At 46.6% G+C, this 25941-nt stretch overlaps 2 protein-coding genes across 2 annotated transcripts in view; both read right to left on the reverse strand.

Moving 5' to 3' along the window:
* LOC121002652 (zinc finger protein 850-like) overlaps positions 1–2851 on the reverse strand; it is a 78153-nt gene extending 75302 nt beyond the window's left edge. Inside the window, exon 1 of the mRNA XM_040434086.1 lies at positions 2742–2851. The gene's annotated coding sequence lies outside the window, so the exon portion shown is untranslated. The remainder of the gene's footprint in view (positions 1–2741) is intronic.
* Positions 2852–14791: 11940 nt separating this feature from the next.
* LOC121000855 (zinc finger protein OZF-like) overlaps positions 14792–25941 on the reverse strand; it is a 43726-nt gene continuing 32576 nt past the window's right edge. Inside the window, exons 3-4 of the mRNA XM_040431587.1 lie at positions 24460–24510; positions 14792–16434 (exon numbers count right to left, since the gene is read on the reverse strand). Of these exons, the coding sequence (XP_040287521.1) occupies positions 15281–16434; positions 24460–24505 (1200 nt within the window). The 5' untranslated portion in view covers positions 24506–24510 and the 3' untranslated portion in view covers positions 14792–15280. The remainder of the gene's footprint in view (positions 16435–24459; positions 24511–25941) is intronic.

The following is a 25941-nucleotide window of genomic DNA, read 5'->3' on the forward strand; positions in this document are numbered from 1 at the left end:
TATGTATACTCTTTTTTTATTTATGTAAGTTTTACACAATGATTTCATTTTTAAAGCAAAAAAAATCATGTTTTTGTGTTTCCATAGTCTGAGAGCCATATTTTTTTCAGTTTTTGGGCGATTACCTTGGGTAGGGTATGATTTTTGCGGGATGAGATGACGGTTTTATTGGCACTATTTTGGGGTGCGTGTGACTTTTTGATCGCTTGCGATTACACTTTTTGTGATGTAAGGTGACAAAAAATGGTTTATTTAGCACAGTTTATTCACAGTGTTCATCTGAGGGGTTAGGTCATGTGATATGTTCATAGAGCCGGTTGATACCGACACGGCAATACCTAATACATCCCCTCCCCCCCTATTTTTTTTAACTTTATTTGGGGAAAATGAAGTTTTTGTTTATTTTTACTTGAAACTTTTGGGGGGGAAAACTTTATTTATTCAACTTTTTTTTTACGTTATTTTTTGTCCTACTTTGGGACTTCAACTTTTGGGGGTCTAATCCCTTTTACAATGCATTCCAGTACTTCTGTATTGGAATGCATTGGCTGTATGAGTAAGGCCTCATGCACACGGCTGTTGTTTTGGTCCGCATCCGCGCCGCGGACCCATTCACTTCGATGGGGCCGCAAAAGATGCGGACAGCACTCCGTGAAAAAATATAACATGTCCTATTCTTGTCCGCAAAACGGACAAGAATAGGCAGTTATATCAATGGCCGCCCGTTCCGTAAATTGCGGAAGGCAAACGGGCGGCTTCCGTTTTTTGCGGATCCGCGGTTTGCAGACCGCAAAATACAGCACGGTCGAGTGCATGTAGCCTAATACTGTGTGCATTACTCATACAGCTTCCGGGGGCTGGATCTCACAGGCTCGTCACCGGAAGGCAGCGCGATGCCTTCCATGCCATCGGGTCCCCCCTACAGCCCCATGGGGACTTGATGGCACCGCCACGCGCCACCACCGCAATAGGTAAAAGCTGCAGCGATCACTGACACGGGGGGGTCACGGGACCCCCTCCGGCGTTGTGACAGGATGCCCGCTGAATGATTTCAGCGGACATCCTGTTGCGATTAACCCCCGCCGCAATCGAGATTTAAACTTAGGACGTACCGGTACGTCCTGAGTCCTGAAGGGGTTAAGTCACTTGCCGCTCTTCACCACATGTTGACGCCATTTGCAGCCCTCGAGCCCTTTCCAGGACATTTCTACAGCCGTTTTAGTGCCCAAAAGTTCGGGTCCCCATTTACTTCAATGGGGTTCGGGGTCAAGTTCAGGTCCCGAACTCAAACTTTTTTTCAGAAGTTCGGCCGAACCCGAACATGCAGGTGTCCGCTCACCTCTCCTGATAGCCGTCCTCAGGGTAGGTCCTCAGTGTCTGATCGGTGGGGGGTCTGACACCCAGGACCCCCGCCCATCAGCTATTTGAGAAGTCACGGATTCTCCTGTGAATGCCGCAGCCTTTTCTCATCTCACCAAGCACAGCGCCGCACACTGCACAGTGGCCGTGGTTGGTATCACACTCAGCTCCAGTCACTTCCATGGGGCTGAGCTGCTCCTCGGCCAAGTGACCGATGAACGTGACATCACTGGTCTAGGAACAGCAGAGAGAAGGCCACAGCGCTCAGAGGACTGCCCTACTGAAGCATCAACTGCCTCAGACATAACAGACTGCACTACTGAAGCATCAGCTGTGACAGACATCATACACTGCACTACTGAAGCATCAACTGTGACAGACATCATACACTGCACTACTGAAGCACCAGCTGTGACAGACATCACACACTGCACTACTGAAGCATCAACTGTGACAGACATCATACACTGCACTACTGAAGCATCAGCTGTGACAGACATCATACACTGCACTACTGAAGCATCAGCTGTGACAGACATCATACACTGCACTACTGAAGCACCAGCTGTGACAGACATCATACACTGCACTACTGAAGCATCAACTGTGACAGACATCATACACTGCACTACTGAAGCATCAGCTGTGACAGACATCATACACTGCACTACTGAAGCATCAACTGTGACAGACATCATACACTGCACTACTGAAGCACCAGCTGTGACAGACATCACACACTGCACTACTGAAGCATCAACTGTGACAGACATCATACACTGCACTACTGAAGCACCAGCTGTGACAGACATCACACACTGCACTACTGAAGCATCAACTGCCTCAGACATCATACACTGCACTACTGAAGCACCAGCTGTGACAGACATCACACACTGCACTACTGAAGCACCAGCTGTGACAGACATCACACACTGCACTACTGAAGCACCAGCTGTGACAGACATCATACACTGCACTACTGAAGCATCAGCTGTGACAGACATCATACACTGCACTACTGAAGCACCAGCTGTGACAGACATCATACACTGCACTACTGAAGCACCAGCTGTGACAGACATCATACACTGCACTACTGAAGCACCAGCTGTGACAGACATCATACACTGCACTACTGAAGCCCCAGCTGTGACAGACATCACACACTGCACTACTGAAGCGTCAACTGCCGCAATACACTGCACTACTGAAGCATCAACTGCCACAATACACTGCACTACTGAAGCATCAACTGCCACAATACACTGCACTACTGAAGCCCCAGCTGTGACAGACATCACACACTGCACTACTGAAGCACCAGCTGTGACAGACATCACACACTGCACTACTGACTGCGGCCCCCGGCTCCCCGGTACCTGCTCCTCCTCAGGCCGGGGCTCTCCCTCCCGCTGTCCGGACATCAGAGCCTCTTTACAGGACGTTTCCAGCAGAACTTCCTCTTTCCCTCAGGTTCCTGGAGTTTTCCTCTCCCAGCATGCTTTGCGGTGTGACGTCACAGGGCTGGCCGCGCCTGGCACACTGGTCAGTCAGCACTAGCCCCGCCCCCTACACCTCCGGCGGCCATGTTAGTACACCCAGACATGGCTCCTGCTCCTCTCCTCACATCACTGAGGGCCACAGGCGCTTCCCTCACCATCTCCAGAGCCCCAAACACTGGGAGCGGCCAGCACAGCCGTATCTAAGCCTCTCATGTGAGATACAGCCTGCTGAGCCTGGATCACAGCTTCTCTTGTGTGATACTGTCTGCTGAGCTGTGTATCTAATCCTAGCCTGTGTGATACTGTCTGCTGAGCTGTGTATCTAATCCTATCCTGTGTGATACTGTCTGCTGAGCTGTGTATCTAATCCTGTCCTGTGTGATACTCCCTGCTGAGCTGTGTATCTAATCCTCTCCTGTGTGATACTGTCTGCTGAGCTGTGTATCTAATCCTATCCCGTGTGATACTGTCTGCTGAGCTGTGTATCTAATCCTGTCCTGTGTGATACTGTCTGCTGAGCTGTGTATCTAATCCTATCCCGTGTGATACTGTCTGCTGAGCTGTGTATCTAATCCTATCCCGTGTGATACTGTCTGCTGAGCTGTGTATCTAATCCTATCCCGTGTGATACTGTCTGCTGAGCTGTGTATCTAATCCTATCCCGTGTGATACTGTCTGCTGAGCTGTGTATCTAATCCCGTCCTGTGTGATACTGACTGCTGAGCTGTGTATCTAATCCTATCCCGTGTGATACTGTCTGCTGAGCTGTGTATCTAATCCTATCCTGTGTGATACTGTCTGCTGAGCTGTGTATCTAATCCCGTCCTGTGTGATACTGACTGCTGAGCTGTGTATCTAATCCTATCCCGTGTGATACTGTCTGCTGAGCTGTGTATCTAATCCTACCCTGTGTGATACTGTCTGCTGAGCTGTGTATCTAATCCTATCCTGTGTGATACTGTCTGATTAGCTGTGTATCTAATCCTATCCTGTGTGATACTGTCTGCTGAGCTGTGTATCTAATCCTATCCTGTGTGATACTGTCTGCTGAGCTGTGTATCTAATCCTATCCTGTGTGATACAGTCTGCTGAGCTGTGTATCTAATCCTCTCCTGTGTGATACTGTCTGCTGAGCTGTGTATCTAATCCTATCCCGTGTGATACTGTGCTGAGCGGTGTATCTAATCCTATCCCGTGTGATACTGTCTGCTGAGCTGTGTATCTAATCCTATCCCGTGTGATACTGTCTGCTGAGCTGTGTATCTAATCCTATCCTGTGCGATACTGTCTGCTGAGCTGTGTATCTAATCCTATCCTGTGTGATACTGTCTGCTGAGCTGTGTATCTAATCCTCTCCTGTGTGATACAGTCTGCTGAGCTGTGTATCTAATCCTATCCTGTGTGATACTGTCTGCTGAGCTGTGTATCTAATCCTATCCTGTGCGATACTGTCTGCTGAGCTGTGTATCTAATCCTCTCCTGTGTGATACAGTCTGCTGAGCTGTGTATCTAATCCTATCCTGTGTGATACTGTCTGCTGAGCTGTGTATCTAATCCTATCCTGTGCGATACTGTCTGCTGAGCTGTGTATCTAATCCTATCCTGTGCGATACTGTCTGCTGAGCTGTGTATCTAATCCTACCCTGTGTGATACTGTCTGCTGAGCTGTGTATCTAATCCTACATGATGCTGCCTTCAGGGATGTAAGTAGAAAAGTTTGGGCCCCATTGCAGATTTCTGATCCCCTCTCATGTCACATTCCCCCTTCTGTGTCTGGTCCTGACGCCCGCTCGCCCCCTACAACCGCCGCCCTCTCAGTCCTGTAAAAAAAACTGGAAATAAAATGCTTTCTAGCGTTGGATGGGAGGAGTCAAGAGCCTACTTTACAGCTTTGTTTGTCTCCCCCCACAGTATTAATGCCCCTAAATGCTGCCCCCACAGTATAAATGCCCCTTAGTGCCTCCCACCACAGTATTAATGCCCCTTAGTGCCTCCCACCACAGTATTAATGCCCCTTAGTGCCTCCCCCCACAGTATTAATGCCCCTTAGTGCCTCCCACCACAGTATTAATGCCCCTTAGTGCCTCCCCCCCCCACAGTATTAATGTCCCTTAGGGCCTCCCCCCACAGTATTAATGCCCCGTATTAATGCCCCTTAGTGTTTCCCACCACAGTAGTAATGCCCCTTAGTGCCGCCACCTCAGTATTAATGTCCCTTAGTTCCTCCTCCCCACAGTATTAATGCCCCTTAGTGCCTCCCACCACAGTAGTAATGCCCCCTAGTACCGCCCCCACAGTATTAATGCCCCTTAGCGCCGCCCCCACAGTATTAATGCCCCATTAGTTTCCTCCACAGTGACTAGATCTTCCATTGCTGTTATTTATAACGCTGCTGTCCATTATATTCTATACTGTACCGCTATTCCCCCTGGTGCCACTACTACTACCCCTACACAGTTGCACATCTCCTGCCTTGTCGTTTAGGTTCCATACGGCTCTGCTGCTGCTTGTTCCTCCATCCCACAAAAATAGGGAGAATATTTGGACGCTTGTGCAGAACAAGCACCTGTTTTTTCCAGTACTACGTGTGTAGAAATACCTGCAGGAATCTGACCTCAGTAAGGGGTCATTTTTTTTAACTGGTAAGGCACGTAATAAACGTGAGGGCGCAGTACGTGGTATTAAGCAGCCATTGTTTACTGCTGAGGACTTTGTGTTGAAGAGTTTGAAGGGCGAGAAAGGAAAATGTGACCTTGGAGACCTCAGAGTGTTATACCCCAATTTTCAGGCCAATCTGAGCACTTTTGATTCAGGTCAAATTTTCCGACCTTTTCTTTAGCATTGGACCTGAAACTAATTTCCAGAAATTGGCTCATCTCTATTACCCATGTTAATGAGTTTCACTCTAGATTCACCTCATGACGGTTTCAAAAAGTTGGAGATTCACACCAGTAAGTGGGTGTGCCACATCCTGCTCAGAAAGTCAGATTATACTGCAATGAAAGTCACATTATACTACAACGGGTTAATGACATACTTCTACTATAACATGTCATCTGTATATTCTCTTTACTGTATATGTATGAACATGGTCAGAGCGGGAACTCTGACTGGACTCCCTCGTGTGGCTGAGACTAGTTCATTGTAAGCCAGATGCTAGTCCAACCTAGTCAGGGCTAGGGAGAGAAAGCAAATGTGTGCTGCTGACAACCTCAGCTCATCCTGGACCTGGGACAGAGCCAGAATATCTACAGAGAACAGTCCAGCTATGAGAGAGGTGTAAGTAAAGACCTATAGAAGTGCCCAATCTAACAGGACCTATAGACTCTAGGGCACTCGTGTTCAGGAGAAGCCTCCAGTACCTGAGCACACCAAAGCTTGACCTCTATAAATCTTTCCACATCCCACGGTGAATGTTGTGGACTCGTACTGTGAGGACGGCAACCTGTCTAATAGAGCAGAAGTGTTTTCCTGCTGCGAGGGCGAACCACCTGTCTTAGTTACATTGCCCACCTCTGGAAGCTCATCCCGGAGTCAGCTAGCAAAGTGCAAGATATGGAAGATTGCTTCAACTACTTCAAAGACACGCCTCCTGCCTGCTGTTACCTGTGCAGCTGTGAGAGCTGTAGCACTTGTGTAACATCGGCCGCTCCATTGCATGTGAGAACTGTCTTGACCTGTGTGCATTTGGTTTATTCAGTAAAGAACCGTTCTGCTGCACTACTGTCTCTTCGTTGCTTCCTGCACTACATTTTCAAGGTGTTGACATCAATACAAACTGCATTTTTCTCCCAAAGCCTGAGATGCACCGGATCTTCCTTCCTGTTACGGACAGCTTTCCCACCATCGTCTTCACCTCAGTACGAGTTGTGATCGTGACGCCATGAAATTCTCATCAGCAGGAAATTGGCTTCAAAGATCATCTTTATTTCAACTACTCTTTACGAGGGCGGAATGCTCCCTTCTGCAGGTCCAGTCATCTGGATTACGCGGTTCCTGTCCACTCTTCTCTTCCTCCAGAATCGGCTCAGGTCTGTAGACATGTCTTTTCTGTGGAACCTCCTGCATCTTCCGGCCTCTCTTCTTGCTGCTGAGTTTCAACCAACAAGGCAACGCTCCTTCCACCGGACCCGCCGCCATCTTGACAACATGTGCTCTCAGGTTTGTGCTTCAACACTTGCTTCCATGCCAACTAAACAGCAGGCCAAAGCGGCAAAACTGCCAACCACCCCGCTTCCTGCATGATCTGATTGGGCAGCTCTGCCAGAAGTCTCATTAAGTGCAACCGCATCATTGTCTAAACCTACTTAAGATGTGTGGTGCCTCCTCAGATTCCCTTGCGGATGTTGATTCAACCATTACTGCATCACCCGAGGGTCTGAATACCTACAGAAATACTTAACTGCCCAATCAGGACGACTTCCAGACACTTGTCTCGGAGGTGAGGAGACCAGTAAAGCTGAAATGTCTACTGTTAGACAAGATCTCAAGTCTATAGCTGAGAGGGATGATGTGTTGGAGGGAGCACAGGAAAAACAGAGCAGACAGAGGCCTCACAATCTCTTGCCTTGGAAGAAGCCATGCAACGTTTTTGAAAACTGGGACAACAGGGGGCGCCAAAATAACATCAGATTGTAGGGATTTTACAAGGCTACAGATAAAAAGGACTTAAACTCTGTTTTGAAGAACCATCTTCATGCAGCATCAAATTTGACAGCCCCCCCCCACTCTGCCCTGCGCCCCAAAGGGTCCTCTGACCAACCCAGAGACATTATCTGCAGTGTGCATGACTCCGAGCTAAAAGAAGCAAAAATCGCAAAGGTCCGTACTGTGTGGTCTACTGACTGCAGGTGCCTCATTACAAGCGTTTCCTGATCTCTCCTGCCCCACACTACAAAAGCAGCATGTACTCTCACTCTTATTATCTCTCTAGCGTGATCTCTCTTGCGTGTACTCTGACTATTGAGAGATAAGATCAGGCACTGCTGGGGTTATCTCTTCTCTCTTAATAAGAATGGTCGATGAGTCTCTCTGCAGGTCAGGAAGATTTACAGCCTTTTTGCTCTGCATTGGACATATTGATTCTGGACATCACGGATTGGGAAATAGCTTCCCCTGTGGCACCTTCACCGCTCTAGCAACCAGCACCTGAAAAGGAAGAACTTTCTTGAGGTTCATCAGAGTCTCCTCGCACCCAGGACCCCATCTGTGAGATCTTCTTTAGACATCCATTTAGATGTTTCTCTGTTCGCCATCAGAGGACCTCCAGCTCTCCCAGTATGATTCTCCGAGATACTGAGTGTGTTCTTATCTTTTCTCTTACAGGTTAAAAAGGAGGGTGGTGGAGTGCCTCTTACAGGTTAGCAATACCCTCAATATATTGTCTCAGTGACTGTATATCTGGGGCCACTGAGCGCTCCCGGTTACTATGGCCATCCTCGGTTATGTATTGTTCTTCAGACTGAGTTCCGGTTACTGAGCCCCGTCTTAAGGGTTTGACTAATGACCTCACAGGCACATTCAGTTTAGTCCTTAAATACACGCCATGTCTCAATCTTTTAGGATTTCAGCGAGGTTGATCTCTTTCCACCCTCTTGTATGTTTTGTACCTTGAATTCCTAGCGATGACAATTTGCCTTCACCCGGATAATAAAGGGTCTTAGGAAAAAGGAATTGAATCGGTCCCTTTTTGCAGATGAGGTATTGCTCTTTCTAACCAGTCTCCACACAATAGCCAAACTTACATTCTCTCTTTGAGAGGTTTGGTCCTCTATCCAGATACGGAGTAAAGACCTCCAAGACAGAAGCCTGTCTCTTAAGATTTCTAACGGTCTTTTGGATTTCTTGAAGAACTATATTCACTACCACTGGCAGGATCTCTCAGTTACCTGGAGTAAATCTTACCCCACATATACTACTTTGCCCAAAACTTTTTAAATTCTTGACAGCTGGGATACTTTACCACTCACTATTTGGCCGAAATCCTCTATCAAGATGACCAACCGGCAAAGTTATTCTCTCTCTGAAACACTTCCTATCACAGTCCAACTTGAAAGCAATCCAGGCTTCTATCCTTCATTTCATTTGGGCGAGAAAAAGGGTAATAAAAATATATTGGCTCATACTTCTGACCCCAAGACCACTGGAGGTTTAGCTGCCCCTGAGATTTCCAAATACTAGTGGGCTGCCCACCGTCGACTGTTTTGGCATAAACAAAATGGATGGAGATTCTAATTCTCTGATATGGGGTTCATGGCAGGCCCTACGGTGAGCAGGGTGGTTATTTTAATAACCCCCAAAAGAAGGAAATCATACCTATAACATCACCCCCATAACAGTGACTTCCACAGCGCCCTCATAACAGTGACATCCACAGATCCCCCATTAGTGACATCCACAGTGCTCCCATAACAGTGACATCCACAGATCCCCCATAACAGTGACATTCACAGATCCTCCATAACAGTGACATCCACAGATCCCCCAAAACAGTGACATCTACAGATCCCCCATAAGTGACATCCACAGATCCCCCATAACAGTGACATCCACAGCGCCCCCATAACAGTGACATCCACAGCGCCCCCATAACAGTGACATCCACAGATTCCCCCATAAGTGACATTTACAGTGCCCCCATAACAGTGACATCCACAGCGCCTCCATAAATGTCATCCACAGTGCCCCCATAACAATGACATCCACAGCACATCCAGCAGCAGTCCATACAAAGTGCAGTTCTCTCTTCCCAGATGATGGGGTATCAGATCTAGCGATGTGGCAGAAGAGACACTCAGACATTTGCTAGCTCACGCTGTCTCTCTCTCTCTCTGGACTCCATTCCCTATGGCTTTAATCTGGCATGTGTGACTGTAGGTGTCCACTGAATGATGCAGGCTTCTAGCTAGGCCTGTGCTAAGCTATTGTGATGGTGTCTTAACATGTTTCCTACCACCTCTGCAATGGAGTCTTGATGGATCGGTTGACTCTAATACGCTGTAGCCTGCAATTCCTCTGTGGCCTAGGACCCTGCAATCTCCCTAGGTCAATTCTGCGGTCCACATGGCCTGGAAGAGCAGGAGATGCATCTCACGTACCCTTACTCCTAATTCTCCTCTCTGAAACTGACTTGCCCTAGCCTGGCCCCTGCCTTGGCAGGTTGAAGGGTAGTCAAGTTGAACCCATAGTTGGAGAGTTGTTTGCAAGACCAAAGTACAGGCATCCAGGGAAATAGAACTGGCTATACGAGAACAATGGCTTATCTCCCTTTGAGGCAATGCTGTAACCCAGGCTACCAGATTCGCATAAATTGGTTATGAGTGTGGTCTTGCCAGCTAGTTAACTCCTCTAGGCAACAAATTTGGCTGACCTTGTCTAACCATTGTGCAATAGAAGGTGGATTTACACGGCACAATGTTCAGACTGAGTATTGTGAACAAACATTCTCACAAACCCTCGTTCTTGATAATCTGCTCATCTAAAGTTGACGCCGATCACCCAATGAAGGTGCTAAACAATGATTTTGTAATGGAAAGAGCGAGAGCGGCAGTCATCACTCGTCCTCATACTGTGGAGATGATCGCTGCATGTAAATGAGGCGCTTCACTTCCACTTAACGAGTAGCTGATTGGGAGATACGCTTCCTTTCTGACAATCGGCTGCTCCTTTGAGCATCTAAATGCACCTTAATTGATGCAAGAACTCTGGTGTCCTGTCCTGTAAAGGTTCTCCTGAATCTTTATACATCTTGAAAAAGCCATGTCAATTCTTAAGCACAAAGGTTTTCTCATCTGATGATAAACTAAACCCTAATTCCACCTCCCAGAGACCTAGAAAAGCTGGATCAGAAGGAGCATTCTGTATCAACAGCTTAGAATAGAGTAGAGATATCTGATGACTGGATGTGAGCTTTAATTTCTTAAGCCAGAGCTAATAAACGCTTACAGATATGCTGAATATGACAAGTATGTAATTGAGAAACGGAGGGAGTAGTTCGGCAGCAGGAATACTATGCAAGGGTAGCAGGTCCGCTATTGTATGCTTAGAGAGGTGGTTCCAAAGATCACCAACCCATGTAGTATCTATACTCATTAGAGGAGGTAGCAGTGAAGCTGGGGTCAAGGGCGAGGGAGACCGGAACACTTGCTGTGACCTAGTCAAGAGAGACCAGACAGGGGACCGTTGAGAAGGGGATTAGAAACTAGGGTAATTTTTGCTGGTTTAGGGAGCCAGAGTGATTTTACTATGCAAAGCAATATCCAACCTCCTTTGGAGTTGGACTGTCTGATAATAATCTTCTACATCTAGGAGGCCTAGGTCCCCGCTCACTTTTTTTCGTGTGACAGGAAATGGAAAAGAAACCTAGGCTTCCTCTTTTTCAAAATGAAGGAGGAGAACAATTGCAAAAAAAAGGGCAAATAAACTGTGCCATTTATCTTATCTTAAGTCTAGCCGTTGGGGTGTTGACGCTCAGCGCTGATCCCAGCCAGAGATACAAAAGTACATATGAGCATACAGAATAAGGAAAAGTGGAAAAAACACAGAAACGGAGAGAGAAAACTATGAAAAAGAAAAGCCCTGTACTGCAACTAGTTTCAGCCTGATTGGCATCTGCAGTGGCTACCAGTGTGCAAGGCTTGCTGAACATCTAAAACTGGATTTAAAACAGTATATACATTACAGGGAAATGTTTAACCTAAGCATAGGAGCCCAATTACAGAGACTAGCTCAGAATGAAGCACATTGGAGAGACCCGTTGTAATATAGTCTCCCACACCCTCAAGATACTCAAATGTCAGTGTCCATTAGGGGTCTGGTCTTTGCCATCTTGGCCTTGGGAGACTTTGCCTTAGTATGAACTGACCAGGAGCCAAAACGAGGTAAGATAGTCAGCCTCAGATCTTCCTGGGTAGGCATCCAAGATGGGATTTCAAAAAGTGATATTTCAAGCTTCTCCCAGGTCTCCGACAAGTCATTAAGGATGTGAATGGCAATTTTTGGACCATATTTGTTCACAGGTAGGGCGAAAGGATATAGCCAGTGGTACTGGAGTTTAAGCTCATACAGCTTTATGAGAAGAGGATGCATGAGGCGCCTGTTCACCAGAGTGGTAGCAGCGATATCTTGATAGAGATGGATAGAATGGTGTTCTTAGGTCTAGGTCTGAGGGCCTGAGGTATCCCCACTATGACTACATTCGAAGCACCCAGCAAAGATATCCAAAGCTACGGCTTGCAGGGATTTGTCAGCATGTTTTGGGTGTGCCTTAATGATTTTTTTTCTCCTGCTGCAATTCTCCATATCCTCAATGAGTCCAAAAAGTAGTAGAAAATAGTAGGCGGCACTCACCACCGTAGAATCACTTTCCTTTATTATTCACGATATTCCATATACATTTGGGCAGGGGCGGACAAACTTCCACATACAGTTGAAAAGCGACCCCATATCCTCAATGAGCATAAATGCCCTACTCAAATGTGTATCCTGTACCCAAAGCCTGTGGCCCACAGAGTCACAAAAGCTAAAAGAATCTGTGACCATGTTCTCCACTCTCTGATCAATGTGCCTAATGTCAGCCTTAACCTCGCACAAGTTCTTCATACCTGGATTCAATGCTTGTAAGAGAGTTTTCTTAAGAAAGGAGGGAGATATTAGGTATCACCTTCCAGAGACATTGGAGTGTCTCCTGTCGCGCCATCAGAGTCATCTTCTGGCTTCCAGTTGAGAAGCATCACCATCTTTACCAGAGCTAGGAGCCACCTCCTTGTGGAGGAATTTATCCCAGTCCGTCTGCATTTCATGTTATTTAGGGGTATCAAGCAAGTCCCTGGGGCGATTTTAACCATTTGGAGGGTGTTTGCTCACTTCTAATGGCTGATCGAGCTTTTCTACTCAGACAGCCATCACAGTAAGGCTTCACCACCCCCAAACAATTATTTTTGAGGGCACTGTGTGGCAATAATTATTGAATTTGTGTGGCATAGTATTTTCAGGGGGGGGGGGGGAGGATGTTTCTGCAGAACGGTATTGGGGAACACAGTAAGCACAGTATTGGGGTGGCAGAATGGGATGTGCAGAAGATGAAGGAACGTAGGAACCCAAGATGTTTGTGTGATAAACTCTGCAGAGATAAGACATGGCAGAAAGAAGTCATCATGGTGGTCTGACCTGAATGAAGAAGATGATTAAAAGAGAACATCATAGGAGATGTCACTGGACGTAAAAGGTAGGAATGCCCCGATACCAGTATCGATACCGGATATTTGCACGAGTACTTGTACTCGTGCAAATGTCGCCGATACCACTGCCAATACCTGATGGCCGTGCAGCAGCGGGTCCCATATTATCATCCCAGATGACATCTTGCAGTGATTCCGGCTCCCTCACTCACCGCCTTCATTTTGCAGACTGGCCATGTGCCGTTCAGTTTCATCGCGCTCGCGCCCGGCCGTCGCTTCTCGTCTTTAGCGTGAGAGTGATCACTGGCTTCAGGCGCTGGAGAACACAAGCCAGTGATCACGCTCACGCTAAGGACGAGAAGCGACTGCCGGGCGCGATGGAACTGAACGGTGCATGCGTGGTCTGCAAAATGAAGGCGTTGAGTGAGGGAGCCGGGATCGTGCTGTAACAGGCAGCGCATGCGCGAGAAGAGCTTGGTCCCAGCGTCACGGCAAGATATCCATCACAATGTAGAGGAGGGGTAAGGGGCGGGCTCATCGTGACTTGAAGCAAGGAGGCCGCTGCCCCCTTGACTTCAAACCCGACTTGGAGAAGGTGCCAACAGACATTAAAACTGCGATTTTAACAAATATGAGGAGACAAATCATGATTAGCAACACACTGGGGGATACTTTAAGGTACTGTGGTTGGTTTAATATGTGTTTTCCAGGTGACAGGTTCCCTTTAAAGCCACTTCCTCCCAGTACTCTGGTGCATCTCATGGGAAGGATTACAGCAGCCAGGTGGGTATGGTGCATGAAATGGAAGAGGAATTCAGTTAATTTCTCTCCATTTCATGTTCAAACATTCAATATAAAATAAGGTGGAAGGGGGGGGGGGGGAATGGGCATATAATAGCGATTCCCAACCAGTGTGCCTCCAGCTGTTGCAAAACTACACCTCCCAGCATTTCCGGGATGCTGGGAGTTGCAGTTTTGCAACAGCTGGAGGCACAATGGTTGGGAAACACTGTAATATGTGCCCATTTATTAACTCTTCTACAAAGGAAAAGTAAAGCAGTTGTCCAAAGCAACCAAATTCCAGCTTTAATTTTTTTCATTGCCATCAGCAACTGCGCGGCTGTTATAATTGGTATCAGTGAGTACTTAAATAAAAGTATCGGTACTCGGTCTTAAAAAAATTATATCGGGACATCCCTAGTAAAAGGTATGTAGTGCTGTATTCTCCTGTATGTTTGGTGACACGCAATGTAACTTATAAGATAATAGTTCTCCATCAGAAGTCCTAATGTGGTGTCTGAGTCTAATGGAAAGGTTTCTCCATCAACACAGAAGGGGGTTCTTTAATGTAAGAGCAGGGAGACTGTGGAGCTCTCTGCCAGAGGTTGTGAAGAGGCGCCTGGATGTATTTCTGGAGTGTAATATTACAGGTTATAGTTATTAGATTTCTGGAGAACGGTTGTTGATCCAGGGAGACATTCTGATGGCTGAGTGGAGTTGGGTAGGAATGCTTTTCCCCAAAATGAGGAAAGTTGGCTTCTAAATCGTGAGAGTTTTTTGCCTTCTTCTTGATCAACTTTGCAGAACAATAGGCTGAACTGGATGAACGATGGTCTTTTTTTTTTGTCTTACCAACTACATTACAGCGCTTATTGTACAAAGAATAAACTTTTATTTAAAAAATTTGTGTATTTTCAGATACAGCGATACCAATCATTTTTAATTTCTTTTAATAATTTTTACGTAACAAGGGTAAAGGGGGTGATTTAAATTCCTAATTCTTTTGGTTCTCGTATTTATTATATATAAATATAGATTTATTTATATTTTGCAACTTTATTTTTGGCCCCCACTAGTGGACTTGAACATTCGATCATTAGATCGCAGTCAGACTGCAATGGTTCATCATCAATGTGTTCCTATTAACTCCTGCCACAGGAAGGGCTCAATAGGAACAAGCCTAGGAACCTTCACAAGGTATCAGATGCTATAGCAACCAAATGATTCCACAATATTGTCATAGGGGGCTGTACGGCTCAGATTCTATGGTTACAACTGACCATGGCATCTGAGGGGTTAAGTGTAGAGTTGTTTTTAATTATGGACACTGCCAGTGGGTATCTGCTGTGTAAAACAGCATGCATCCACCAGCTATGGCACTTGATTATCTCTTGAGCAGATGTCATCTTTAAATACATTTATAATACATGTACATGTATGGTGAATTTTGAGAAGGAGCTAGAACTGGTTGTCCCTTGTGTGAATTCTCTGATGTTTAAGAACAACTGATTTCTGAGTAAAATATTTCCCACATTGTAAACATGAATACGGCTTCTCTCCTGTGTGAGTTCTCTGATGTCTAACAAGGGCTGATTGCTGAGTAAAACATTTCCCACATTCTTTACACGGAAATGGCTTCTCTCCAGTGTGAAATCTCCTATGCAAAAGAAGTTCTGATTTCATGCAAAAACATTTCCCACATTCTGAACATAAATACGGTTTCTCCCCTGTGTGAATTCTCTGATGTCTCTCAAGATTTGATTTGTCAGTAAACCATTTTCCACATTCTGAACAGGGGAGCTTCTCTCCTGTGTGAATTCTCTGATGTCTAACAAGAAGTGAACTCTGGGTAAAACATTTTCCACATTCTGAACATGAATACGGCTTCTCCCCTGTGTGAATTCTCTGATGGGCCTCAAGAGTTGATTTGTGAGAAAAATGTTTCCCACATTCTGAGCATGGAAACGGCTTCTCCCCTGTGTGAATTCTCTGATGGGTCGCAAAATTAGATTTTTTAGTAAAACATTTCCCACATTCTGAACATGAATACAGCTTCTTCCCTGTGTGAACTCTCTGATGCCTCTCAAGAGATGATTTGTGAGTAAAATATCTCTTACATTCTGAACATGAAAACGTTTTATCTTCTGTGTGACTTCTCTGATGGGTCTCAAAATATGATTTTTTAGTAAAACATTTCCCACATTCGGAACATGAATACAACATCTCCCCTGTGTGACGTCTCTGGTGGTTCTCAAAAGTTGATTTGTGAGTAAATTGTTTCCCACATTCTGAGCATGAAAACGGCTTCTCCCCTGTGTGAATTCTCTGATGGATCTCAAAATTTGATTTCTTAATAAAACACTTGCCACATTCTGAACATGAATGCGACTTCTTCCCTTTCTGAGCTCTTTGGGCTCCCGCATCCCTTCTGTGACTTCTTTTCTGTGTAAGAGTCTGTGATGAATCAGAAGATCGGATTTGTTTTAAAACTTTAGAGGATAGGTTTTTGCTGTGAAGGTCCAAAAGTACATCTGGGATAATGGCACGTTCTTCATATGTATGTAATGTGACACCCGGATCTTCTCCATTATAATCTGAAGATATCCGATCACCTGCCAAGAATACAAATGTTTTAAATTATTTTTAAATTATAGAATTTTGTATATGACATTGATATTTTATAAATATAAAACACATTCCGTACAAATTGAAGGCAGGCAGCAAAGTTCATAACTGACTAAGACACTGGCGCAGAGCAGATCAATAACATTAGACCTGAGAGCAGGGACCTCTAGAGCATCATGGCGGCCCCCAGGCTGTTCTCTTGCAGTTTTCCACTTCTGTGTTGAAGCCGACAACAGTAAAGAATCATAAACAGACCTGCGGCTATTAGGTGGTGCCCGTCTTCCCGACAGCTACATGCACAGTGGAGAGGAACAGTGCAGTGATGTATAAGGAAGAGATGGCTATGGAGCCAGTGTAAGGATGGATTATCATTCTCTATTAGAATCTAGTCTTGCCTTTGGATACAATAATCTGCATAAAATCATATGTCAGCAGGATCAACCCCATTAAACCAGGCCCATTGCTTGTTAGAGTTGATCACACTGAGTGAAATGACTGCTCTCTTGCTCAAATCCCTTACCCCGTTTTTGAGAAATCTGTAAAGTATTATTGTCACGGATGGTGTACAGGAAACAAGACAATGCAATACAATTAATGACTCACTGGATCCACAACTAAGGAACAAAAGGGAGACCCCTACATGAGACCTGCCACTCTCCCTAATTGCTCAGCCTATGCGAACACCCCAAAGGTGGATGGGCGCATATCCACGTACCTCGGCTATCTAATACCTGAAGACCCTACAATAGTGAGGGGACACGACCACCGGCTCCCTACACAAGACACGGAGGGAGTCAGGGTCACCTGAAAATCCAGCAGACAGAAAATCACAAATAAAGGAACAGCACTTATCTTGCAGAGGACTGGGGAATAGAAACAGCATGGACACACACTCCAGGAAGTTGTATAAGCCGCAACCTAATGCATCATGGGGAGGAACTTAAAGGGAAGCAATCAGTCCAACTGCATGACAGCTGAGATAGACTAACGAGATGAGGAACTTAACCAAAACAAAGAAACTCAAGGAGGAGGATCTGGAAAGCTCCTGTCAGAGCTTCTCAGCTGTCTAGTTGTGACAGTACCCCTCCCTCTACGAGTGGACTCCGGACACTCAGGGCCCACCTTCTCAGGATGGGACCTATGGAAAGCCCTGATGAGACGAGTGGCCTTAATGTCCGTCACTGGGACCCACATCCTCTCCTCAGGACCATAACCCTCCCAATGAACGAGGTACTGGAGGGAACCGCGGACAAGACGAGAATCCACAATCCTAGAGACCTGAAATTCAAGATTTCCATCAACCATAATCGGAGGAGGAGGCAAAGGCGAGGGTACAATAGGTTGAACATAAGGTTTCAATAAGGACTTATGAAAAACATTATGGATCTTCCAAGTCTGAGGAAGATCAAGACGGTAGGCAACAGGATTGATGACAGACAGGATCTTGTAAGGCCCAATAAACCTAGGACCCAACTTCCAGGAGGGAACCTTCAATTTGATATTCTTAGTGGACAACCACACCAGATCACCAACATTCAGGTCCGGACCAGGCACACGTGTCTTATCTGCCACACGCTTATATCTCTCACTCATGCTCTTTAGATTATCCTGAATCTTTTGCCAAATAGATGACAAAGACGAGGAGAATCTGTCCTCATCAGGTAAACCAGAAGACCCCTCTCCTGAGAAAGTCCCAAACTGCGGATGAAACCCATATGCACCAAAAAATGGTGACTTATCAGAGGACTCCTGACGACGGTTATTTAAAGCAAACTCAGCAAGGGGCAAAAAAGAACACCAATCCTCCTGATTCTCCGCCACAAAACAGCGCAGATATGTCTCCAGATTCTGATTGACGCGCTCTGTCTGGCCATTCGACTGCGGGTGGAAAGCAGAAGAGAATGACAACCGAACCCCCAAGCGAGAACAGAAAGCCTTCCAGAATCTGGAAACAAACTGAGTGCCCCTATCAGAGACTATGTCTGAAGGAATACCATGCAATTTGACAATGTGGTCAATAAATGCCTGCGCCAGCGTCTTAGCATTGGGCAAACCAGGAAAAGGGATGAAATGCACCATTTTGCTAAAACGGTCCACCACCACCAGAATCACAGTCTTCCCCGAGGAACGAGGCAAGTCCGTTATGAAGTCCATGGACAGATGTGTCCAAGGACAGGAAGGAATGGGTAAGGGAAGGAGAGGACCTGATGGCCGTGAATGAGGGACTTTGGCACGAGCGCAAGTCTCACAAGCTGCCACAAAACCCTCAACCGACTTACGAAGCGCAGGCCACCAGAATCTCCGAGCGATGAGATCCAGTGTGGCTCTTGCCCCCGGGTGCCCAGCAAGGACCGTATCGTGGTGTTCCTTAAAAATCTTGTGTCTCAAAGCGAGAGGCACAAACAACCTCCCAGGAGGACAAAGATCAGGAGCCTCTGACTGGGCTGCCTGCACCTCTGCCTCCAATTCAGGAAAAAGAGCAGAGACCATCACACCTTCAGCCAAAATGGGACCCGGGAAAACAACGTGACAGGGCATCTGCCATCACATTCTTAACCCCCGGGGCGGAACGTGACAACAAAATTAAACCTTGAAGAGAACAAAGACCATCTGGCCTGTCTCGGGTTCAGATGCTTGGCTGACTCCAAGTAGGCGAGATTTTTATGGTCAGTAAACACGGTAATAGGGTGTCTGGCTCCCTCTAGCCAATGGCGCCATTCCTCAAAAGCCAACTTGATGGCCAACAATTCCCTATCTCCCACATCATAATTCCTCTCTGCGGAGGAGAGTTTCTTCGAGAAAAAGGCACATGGTTGCCATTTGGCAGGAGAGGAACCCTGAGACAAGACCGCACCCACCCCTACCTCAGAAGCATCAACCTCAACTATGAAGGGTAACGAAATATCAGGTTGTACCAGGATGGGAGCGGAAGCAAAACTCTCCTTGATATTAGAAAAGGCCTTACACGCCTCTACCGACCAGGAAGAAAAATCTACCCCCTTTCTGGTCATATCAGTGAGTGGTTTAACAACAGAGGAATAATTAAAAATAAATTTCCTGTAATAATTGGCAAAGCCCAAAAAACGCATCAGCGCCTTCTGATTCTCAGGAAGCTCCCACTCAAGCACAGCGCGGACCTTCTTGGGGTCCATGCGAAAACCAGAAGCGGAGAGAAGAAACCCCAGAAATTGAATTTCTGGAACCGCAAACACACATTTTTCCAGTTTCGCGTATAATTTATTCTCCTGCAGGATGAGCAAGACCTGACGTAAGTGTTCCTTATGAGTCTTGAAATCAGAAGAAAAAATCAAAATGTCATCCAAATAGACTAATACAAATTTTCCCATTAAATGATAAAAAATGCTGTTCACGAAATGCTGAAAAACGGCTGGGGCATTCATCAAACCTAAAGGCATAACCAAATTCTCAAAATGGCCCTCAGGGGTATTGAAAGCCGTCTTCCATTCGTCTCCTTCTCTGACCCTGACCAGGTTGTATGCCCCTCTTAGGTCTAATTTGGAAAAGACTTTAGCCCCAACAACCTGGTTAAACAGGTCCGGGATCAGAGGAAGCGGATAAGGGTCACGAATAGTGATACTGTTCAGCTCCCTGAAATCCAGACAAGGTCTTAAAGAACCATCTTTTTTCTTAACAAAGAAAAAACCAGCGGCAACAGGTGACTTCGAGGGTCGTATGTGTCCTTTTCTCAGACTTTCAGAGATATAAGCACGCATAGCGACCCTCTCAGGTTGGGAAAGATTGTATAAACAAGATTTAGGCAGTTTGGCGCCTGGGATGAGATTAATAGGGCAATCGTACTCCCTGTGCGGGGGCAAATCCTGAACTCCACTCTCAGAGAAGACATCCGAAAATTCAGAGAGGAAAGATGGTACAGTTTTAGTAGAAACCTCAGAAATAGATGTTATGAGGCAATTCTCTCTGCAAAAGTCACTCCAACCATTTATTTGCCTCGCTTGCCAATCAATGGTGGGGTTATGTTTAGTGAGCCAGGGTAGCCCCAACACTAGAGGAGTAGGCAAACCGCTAAGGACGAAACATGACATATCCTCAACATGAGCATCACTCACAATTAAACGAATATTGTGAACTATGCCCTTTAATGATTTCTGAGAAAGTGGAGCGGAATCAATAGCAAAAACAGGAATATCCTTTCCCAAAGTGCATACCTGGAAACCATGAGTTATTGCAAATTGATTATCAATGAGATTGAGCGCTGCTCCACTATCCACAAAAATCTCACAAAAAATTCTCTTGCTCTCTAGCGCCACCCTAGCAGGCAGGACAAAACGGGAACTACAAGCAAACGGAAAACCTTCAATTTCCGCCTCAACCCTGCCAATAGTAACAGACGGAACATTTTTAAAAGATTTTTTCCTTTTTGTTTCTTTATTACTCCCAGAAGACTGCCTGAATCTCCTAGAGGGACAAACATTTGCCAAATGATTTATACCTCCACAACAAAAACAAACCCTCCCATGCGGGCTGAATCCTCTATTGTCAGAGGCAATCAACCCCAGCTGCATGGGCTCCTGCTCAGAAGGGGCTGACAGCGACAGACCCCTGCGCACAGAAAGAGACCGCTGCACTGTCCCGGGACTGAGTATGACAGGAAGGAGAGATCTCTCCTCTCTAAGACGCCTGTCAATACGAACGGCCTGAGACATAGCAGAATCCAAGGAGGTAGGTCTCTCATGAAAGGCAAATGCATCTCTCAATCCCTCTGAAAGACCATAGCAAAATTGACTTCGGAGTGCAGCATCATTCCAACCCGTATCTGCTGCCCATCTCCGAAATTCTGAGCAGTATATCTCTGCGGATTGTTTACCCTGGCATAACAGACGTAGTCTAGACTCAGCCAGAGCAATACGATCCGGATCATCATATATCTGACCCAGGGCTAAAAAGAATTCATCCACTGAACGGAGGGGCCGTGCCCCCTCCGGCAGCGAAAAGGCCCAGGATTGAGCGTTACCCCTGAGCAGCGATATAATGATCCCCACCCTCCGTTCTTCATCACCAGAGGAATGGGGAAGAAGGTGAAAATGGAGTTTGCAAGCCTCTCTAAAACGCACAAAATACTCACTACCCCCGGAGAACGTATCCGGGAGCGAGATCTTAGGCTCAGAACAAACTCCATGAACGCAAGCTGAACCGGTCACTTGAAACTGAGAAAAAGTCTTACGGAGATCACCTCCAATGAAAGACCCTGGAAGCGCTCAGCCAAAAGTGAAATCGGATCCATGCTTGAGACGGTTTTGGCGGCTTATAATGTCACGGATGGTGTACAGGAAACAAGACAATGCAATACAATTAATGACTCACTGGATCCACAACTAAGGAACAAAAGGGAGACCCCTACATGAGACCTGCCACTCTCCCTAATTGCTCAGCCTATGCGAACACCCCAAAGGTGGATGGGCGCATATCCACATACCTCGGCTATCTAATACCTGAAGACCCTACAATAGTGAGGGGACACGACCACCGGCTCCCTACACAAGACACGGAGGGAGTCAGGGTCACCTGAAAATCCAGCAGACAGAAAATCACAAATAAAGGAACAGCACTTATCTTGCAGAGGACTGGGGAATAGAAACAGCATGGACACACACTCCAGGAAGTTGTATAAGCCACAACCTAATGCATCATGGGGAGGAACTTAAAGGGAAGCAATCAGTCCAACTGCATGACAGCTGAGATAGACTAACGAGATGAGGAACTTAACCAAAACAAAGAAACTCAAGGAGGAGGATCTGGAAAGCTCCTGTCAGAGCTTCTCAGCTGTCTAGTTGTGACAATTATGTGTATCATATACAAGACTAAAGGGCCAGACAGGATGATAATTTGGATGCCTGGTCCTGTCAATCAAAGGGAGGAGGGAGTGACAGGGGGCAGTGGGGATGTAGTGCTCTGAAGGGCTAAACCCAGCCCTCAGTGCACTGAACACCTCATTAGCATATGACATCTACTGCAGATTTCTCAAAAACCGGGCAAAGCATTTTAACAATAGGGGTCATTTCACTCAGTATGGTCCAGCAGTAAGGCTGGTATAATGGGGTTAATCCTGCTGTCAGATGTTTATTAAAGACAACACATAACTGCACGTAAGAATCAGGAATTATAAGTAAATAATTGTGGCAGCATCACTAATAAGGGGGCACTGGGAGATCTCTCAAACCATTGTCACCAATGCCCTCGACAAGCCATGGGTGACCGCTACCACTTCCCTGTAGATCACTATATGGTGCATTCTATATGCTACATGTCAGACCCTTACTATGCCCCCGCTAATGTGCTCCACGAGGTGTCAGCAAGGGGACTACTAGAGGATGAGTTGGGGGAGCAGAATGGTAGTCGGAAATTGTAGCAGGTTGTCATTGACTGCTTAAGTGAGTGGCCTGTTTTAGGACTTTAAGGCAGGGCTTGACAAATTTCCTTGGAATCTAGGAGCCAGCTAAAAAAGTTAGGAGCCAGGCAGAGCCGCGTCATAAAGCCCCTAGTAGGTGCCCCCATAGTGCCCCCCCCCCACTTCTCCATAGAGCCCCCCCAATAATGCTGTATACCATGTTACATATACCGCCGCTCCATCCCCGGACCCTATTGACTATAATGGGGATGGGGGTGGAGCTCCGACGCAGCACGGCAGTTCGCTGTGAGAGGCCGCCGGACTAAAAAGTTGGACATGCAGTACTTTTAGTTCGGCGGCCTTTCACCATGCACTGCCGTGCTGCACCAGAGCTCTGCCCCCATTATAGTCAATGGGGACGGGGCGGTGGTACGGCGAAACAGCGGAAGGACGGATCTGACAGGGGTGAACAGCCTGCCAGATCCATCCTGCTGCAAGTGTGAAAGTACCCTTAGTTCTATAGCTACTGAATGAGACAGAAGAAGGGATGCCTTTAACATATAGATCTCCTTGAGAAGCCAATTTGATCCTAAAGGGTTAATTCAAACTGTAATCTAAACTCTGTGTCATCTGTCACTTCTCTCATCTCTCTGCTCCTGTCCCTTAATCTGATCACGTCTGCAAAAGCATCAGCGACAGCCTCAGTGTAACCTGTTCTAGAGTCTGACTGACTGTTCTTTTAACTCAAAGAATCGAATGAGTCACTAACTAATCGGATCTTTAGATTCTTTTAACCTGTGACTCATTCGATTCTTACTTTTAGACTCCCTCCTGTACTTGTGTCAGTGACTCGGGCTCAGAGCTGCTAGTGCTTGCATTGCCTCAGCTCTGATTGGTTGGTGGGCGGGGAGGGGAGGGGCTGGCAGAAGCAGCTTCCACTCTAGGATCAGATTACACTCCTCCCGAGCCCCTCCCCTCCCTGCTGCCAGCGTCTCTGCTATTGTGTGCTGTGACGGAGCTATTTCAAACAGTGCTGCCTCCGGACAGAACGGCAGCTCCGCACCCATCGCCCGGGCACCTTTGAAAACGGACTGACAAATACCCAAGCGCCAGGACTAAATTCCTGGTCGCCATGGCGACCTGGCGCCTGGGATTTGTCGAGCCCTGCTTTAAGGGGTCCTCGGGGAATTAAGAAAATGAAAATACTTAACTATTACTTTATTATAAACACATTCCCAAATATCTTTCATTAGTTATAACGGCTCGTTTTGTCCGGGGAGTGATCATTAGGAGAATTAAAATGGCCATTACTACACACAGAACCTGTCCTAATCACACAGCAGGACAAGTTACTGTCTTATCATCTGTATTCAGGACCATAATCCCTGACGAGCAGAGCAGAGAGGAGGATGAGGCAGCTCTTTACCTCAGTGCTCTGAAGTAACTTGTCCTTCTGTGTGATTAGGACAGGTTCTGTGTGTATTAATAGGACGGCGGCCATTTTAATTCTCCTAACGATCGCTCCCCAGACAAAACAAGCCATTATACTGTAACTAATGAAAGGTATTTGAGAATATATTTATAATAAAGTCATATTTAAGCATTCTCATTTTCTTAATTCCCGGAGAACCCCTGGTTCTCTTACCTGGTCCTTGCCGCCGGTTTCGTTCTTGATTGCACTGTCTCCGCATCTCCCCTGAGTGCAAATAAAAAATAAATCAGTCAATGAAGGGGGGGGTGAGCTTATGAAGGAAAGGCTAGAATTACAAAGAAGAATAATTGTGTGTAGAATAGGGAGGCAGGAAAAGCTTCCAAGTGCAATTAATGCCTTATAACAGTTGTAGCAGAACATCAAAAGTAGCCACCTGCAAGGATATTATTTTTCTTTTTGCCATTTTTAGCAAAAATACAGTCTTTAGGAAGGGGGCACATAAGCTTCCCAGCAGTAGGGCACAGCGTCGCTATCACACGTCTCATCAAGCGATGCCACGCCATGTTTGCAGCTGATCGGTCTGGGCAAGAGTAGCCACAGAGGCGAGCAGTCGCTAAAGTACATCGAGAAGCAAACATCGCACTGGCTGTGGCTTGCCACAAGGTGCTGGAAATGTCCAGGAGACGGTCCCGCTTTTCAGCCATTCTTACGTGGTGAGGAACGCTCTCCTGGACTTGCGTCAGAATGGCCTGCAGCTACACCACCTTATCTGCAACGTTCCAACTTGCTTGAATTCGACACTGCACATGCTCAAGCGTCTGTACGAGCAGTGGAAAGCCGTGAACAATTTAGTCATTCACCAGACTGCCTCAGCAGCAGGAAGCATGTGTGGTTTCCAGGTCGGGCAGTGGCAGCTCATGCCAGTTATACTGTAGTTGTCCCTCATCCCCCTCAAATGTATTTTTGAAGAGAGACTGTCGCTCAAGCAACAGGACGAAGGAGGAGGATGAAGAACGGCTAACGCATCTTGCTGTCCGCCCTGTAGCTGTTGGGTGCCCTCAATGAGAAACTCCCATGGGGGAGGAGGTGCTGTCACTGGAGCAGGAAGAGGAGTCAGAGTTGGAGGAGTCAAAGAATGATGACGACGGTGGTGACACCAACCAGGACACCCAATCGTCTCAGTGGGGGGCGGAGATGGAAAGAACTGGCTCCTCGGGCACGCTGGCCAGAATGGTGACCTGTATGCTTGCTTGATTACTACCATGACAGACGTAACACTGACATCAAGCGGTCTGATGATTACCGGATATTCATGCTTTTAGACACTCGCTATGAAAGCAAAATTGGGAAACGTTTTCCTCCCTCCGAAAGTAAGATCAAATTACGTTATAACCAGGAAACACGTTGCACACAGCTTGCCGCAGCTTTCGGTGAGCAGGCGCCTGACGCCATAGTGTCTGAAAGGGAGGCCCTCTCTGCCCCTGCACACTCACCACCCTCCCACCGCCACAAGCAGCAGAAGCCATAGCAGCCAGTACAGTCTGCTCAGCAAAGGCCTTTTCACATGCTGCGCCAGGCTGAGGCCAATCAGCAAGCCGAGACCCACCGCCTCAACACCCAGGTTTAGGCCTACCTACAGTGCATACCCTGTTCCATTTCAATAACTCACTAATTTTCCCCTATGGTGGAGGAAAC

The sequence above is a fragment of the Bufo bufo genome, chromosome 5 (genome assembly GCF_905171765.1).
Source record: "Bufo bufo chromosome 5, aBufBuf1.1, whole genome shotgun sequence".
Classification (NCBI taxonomy): domain Eukaryota; kingdom Metazoa; phylum Chordata; class Amphibia; order Anura; family Bufonidae; genus Bufo; species Bufo bufo.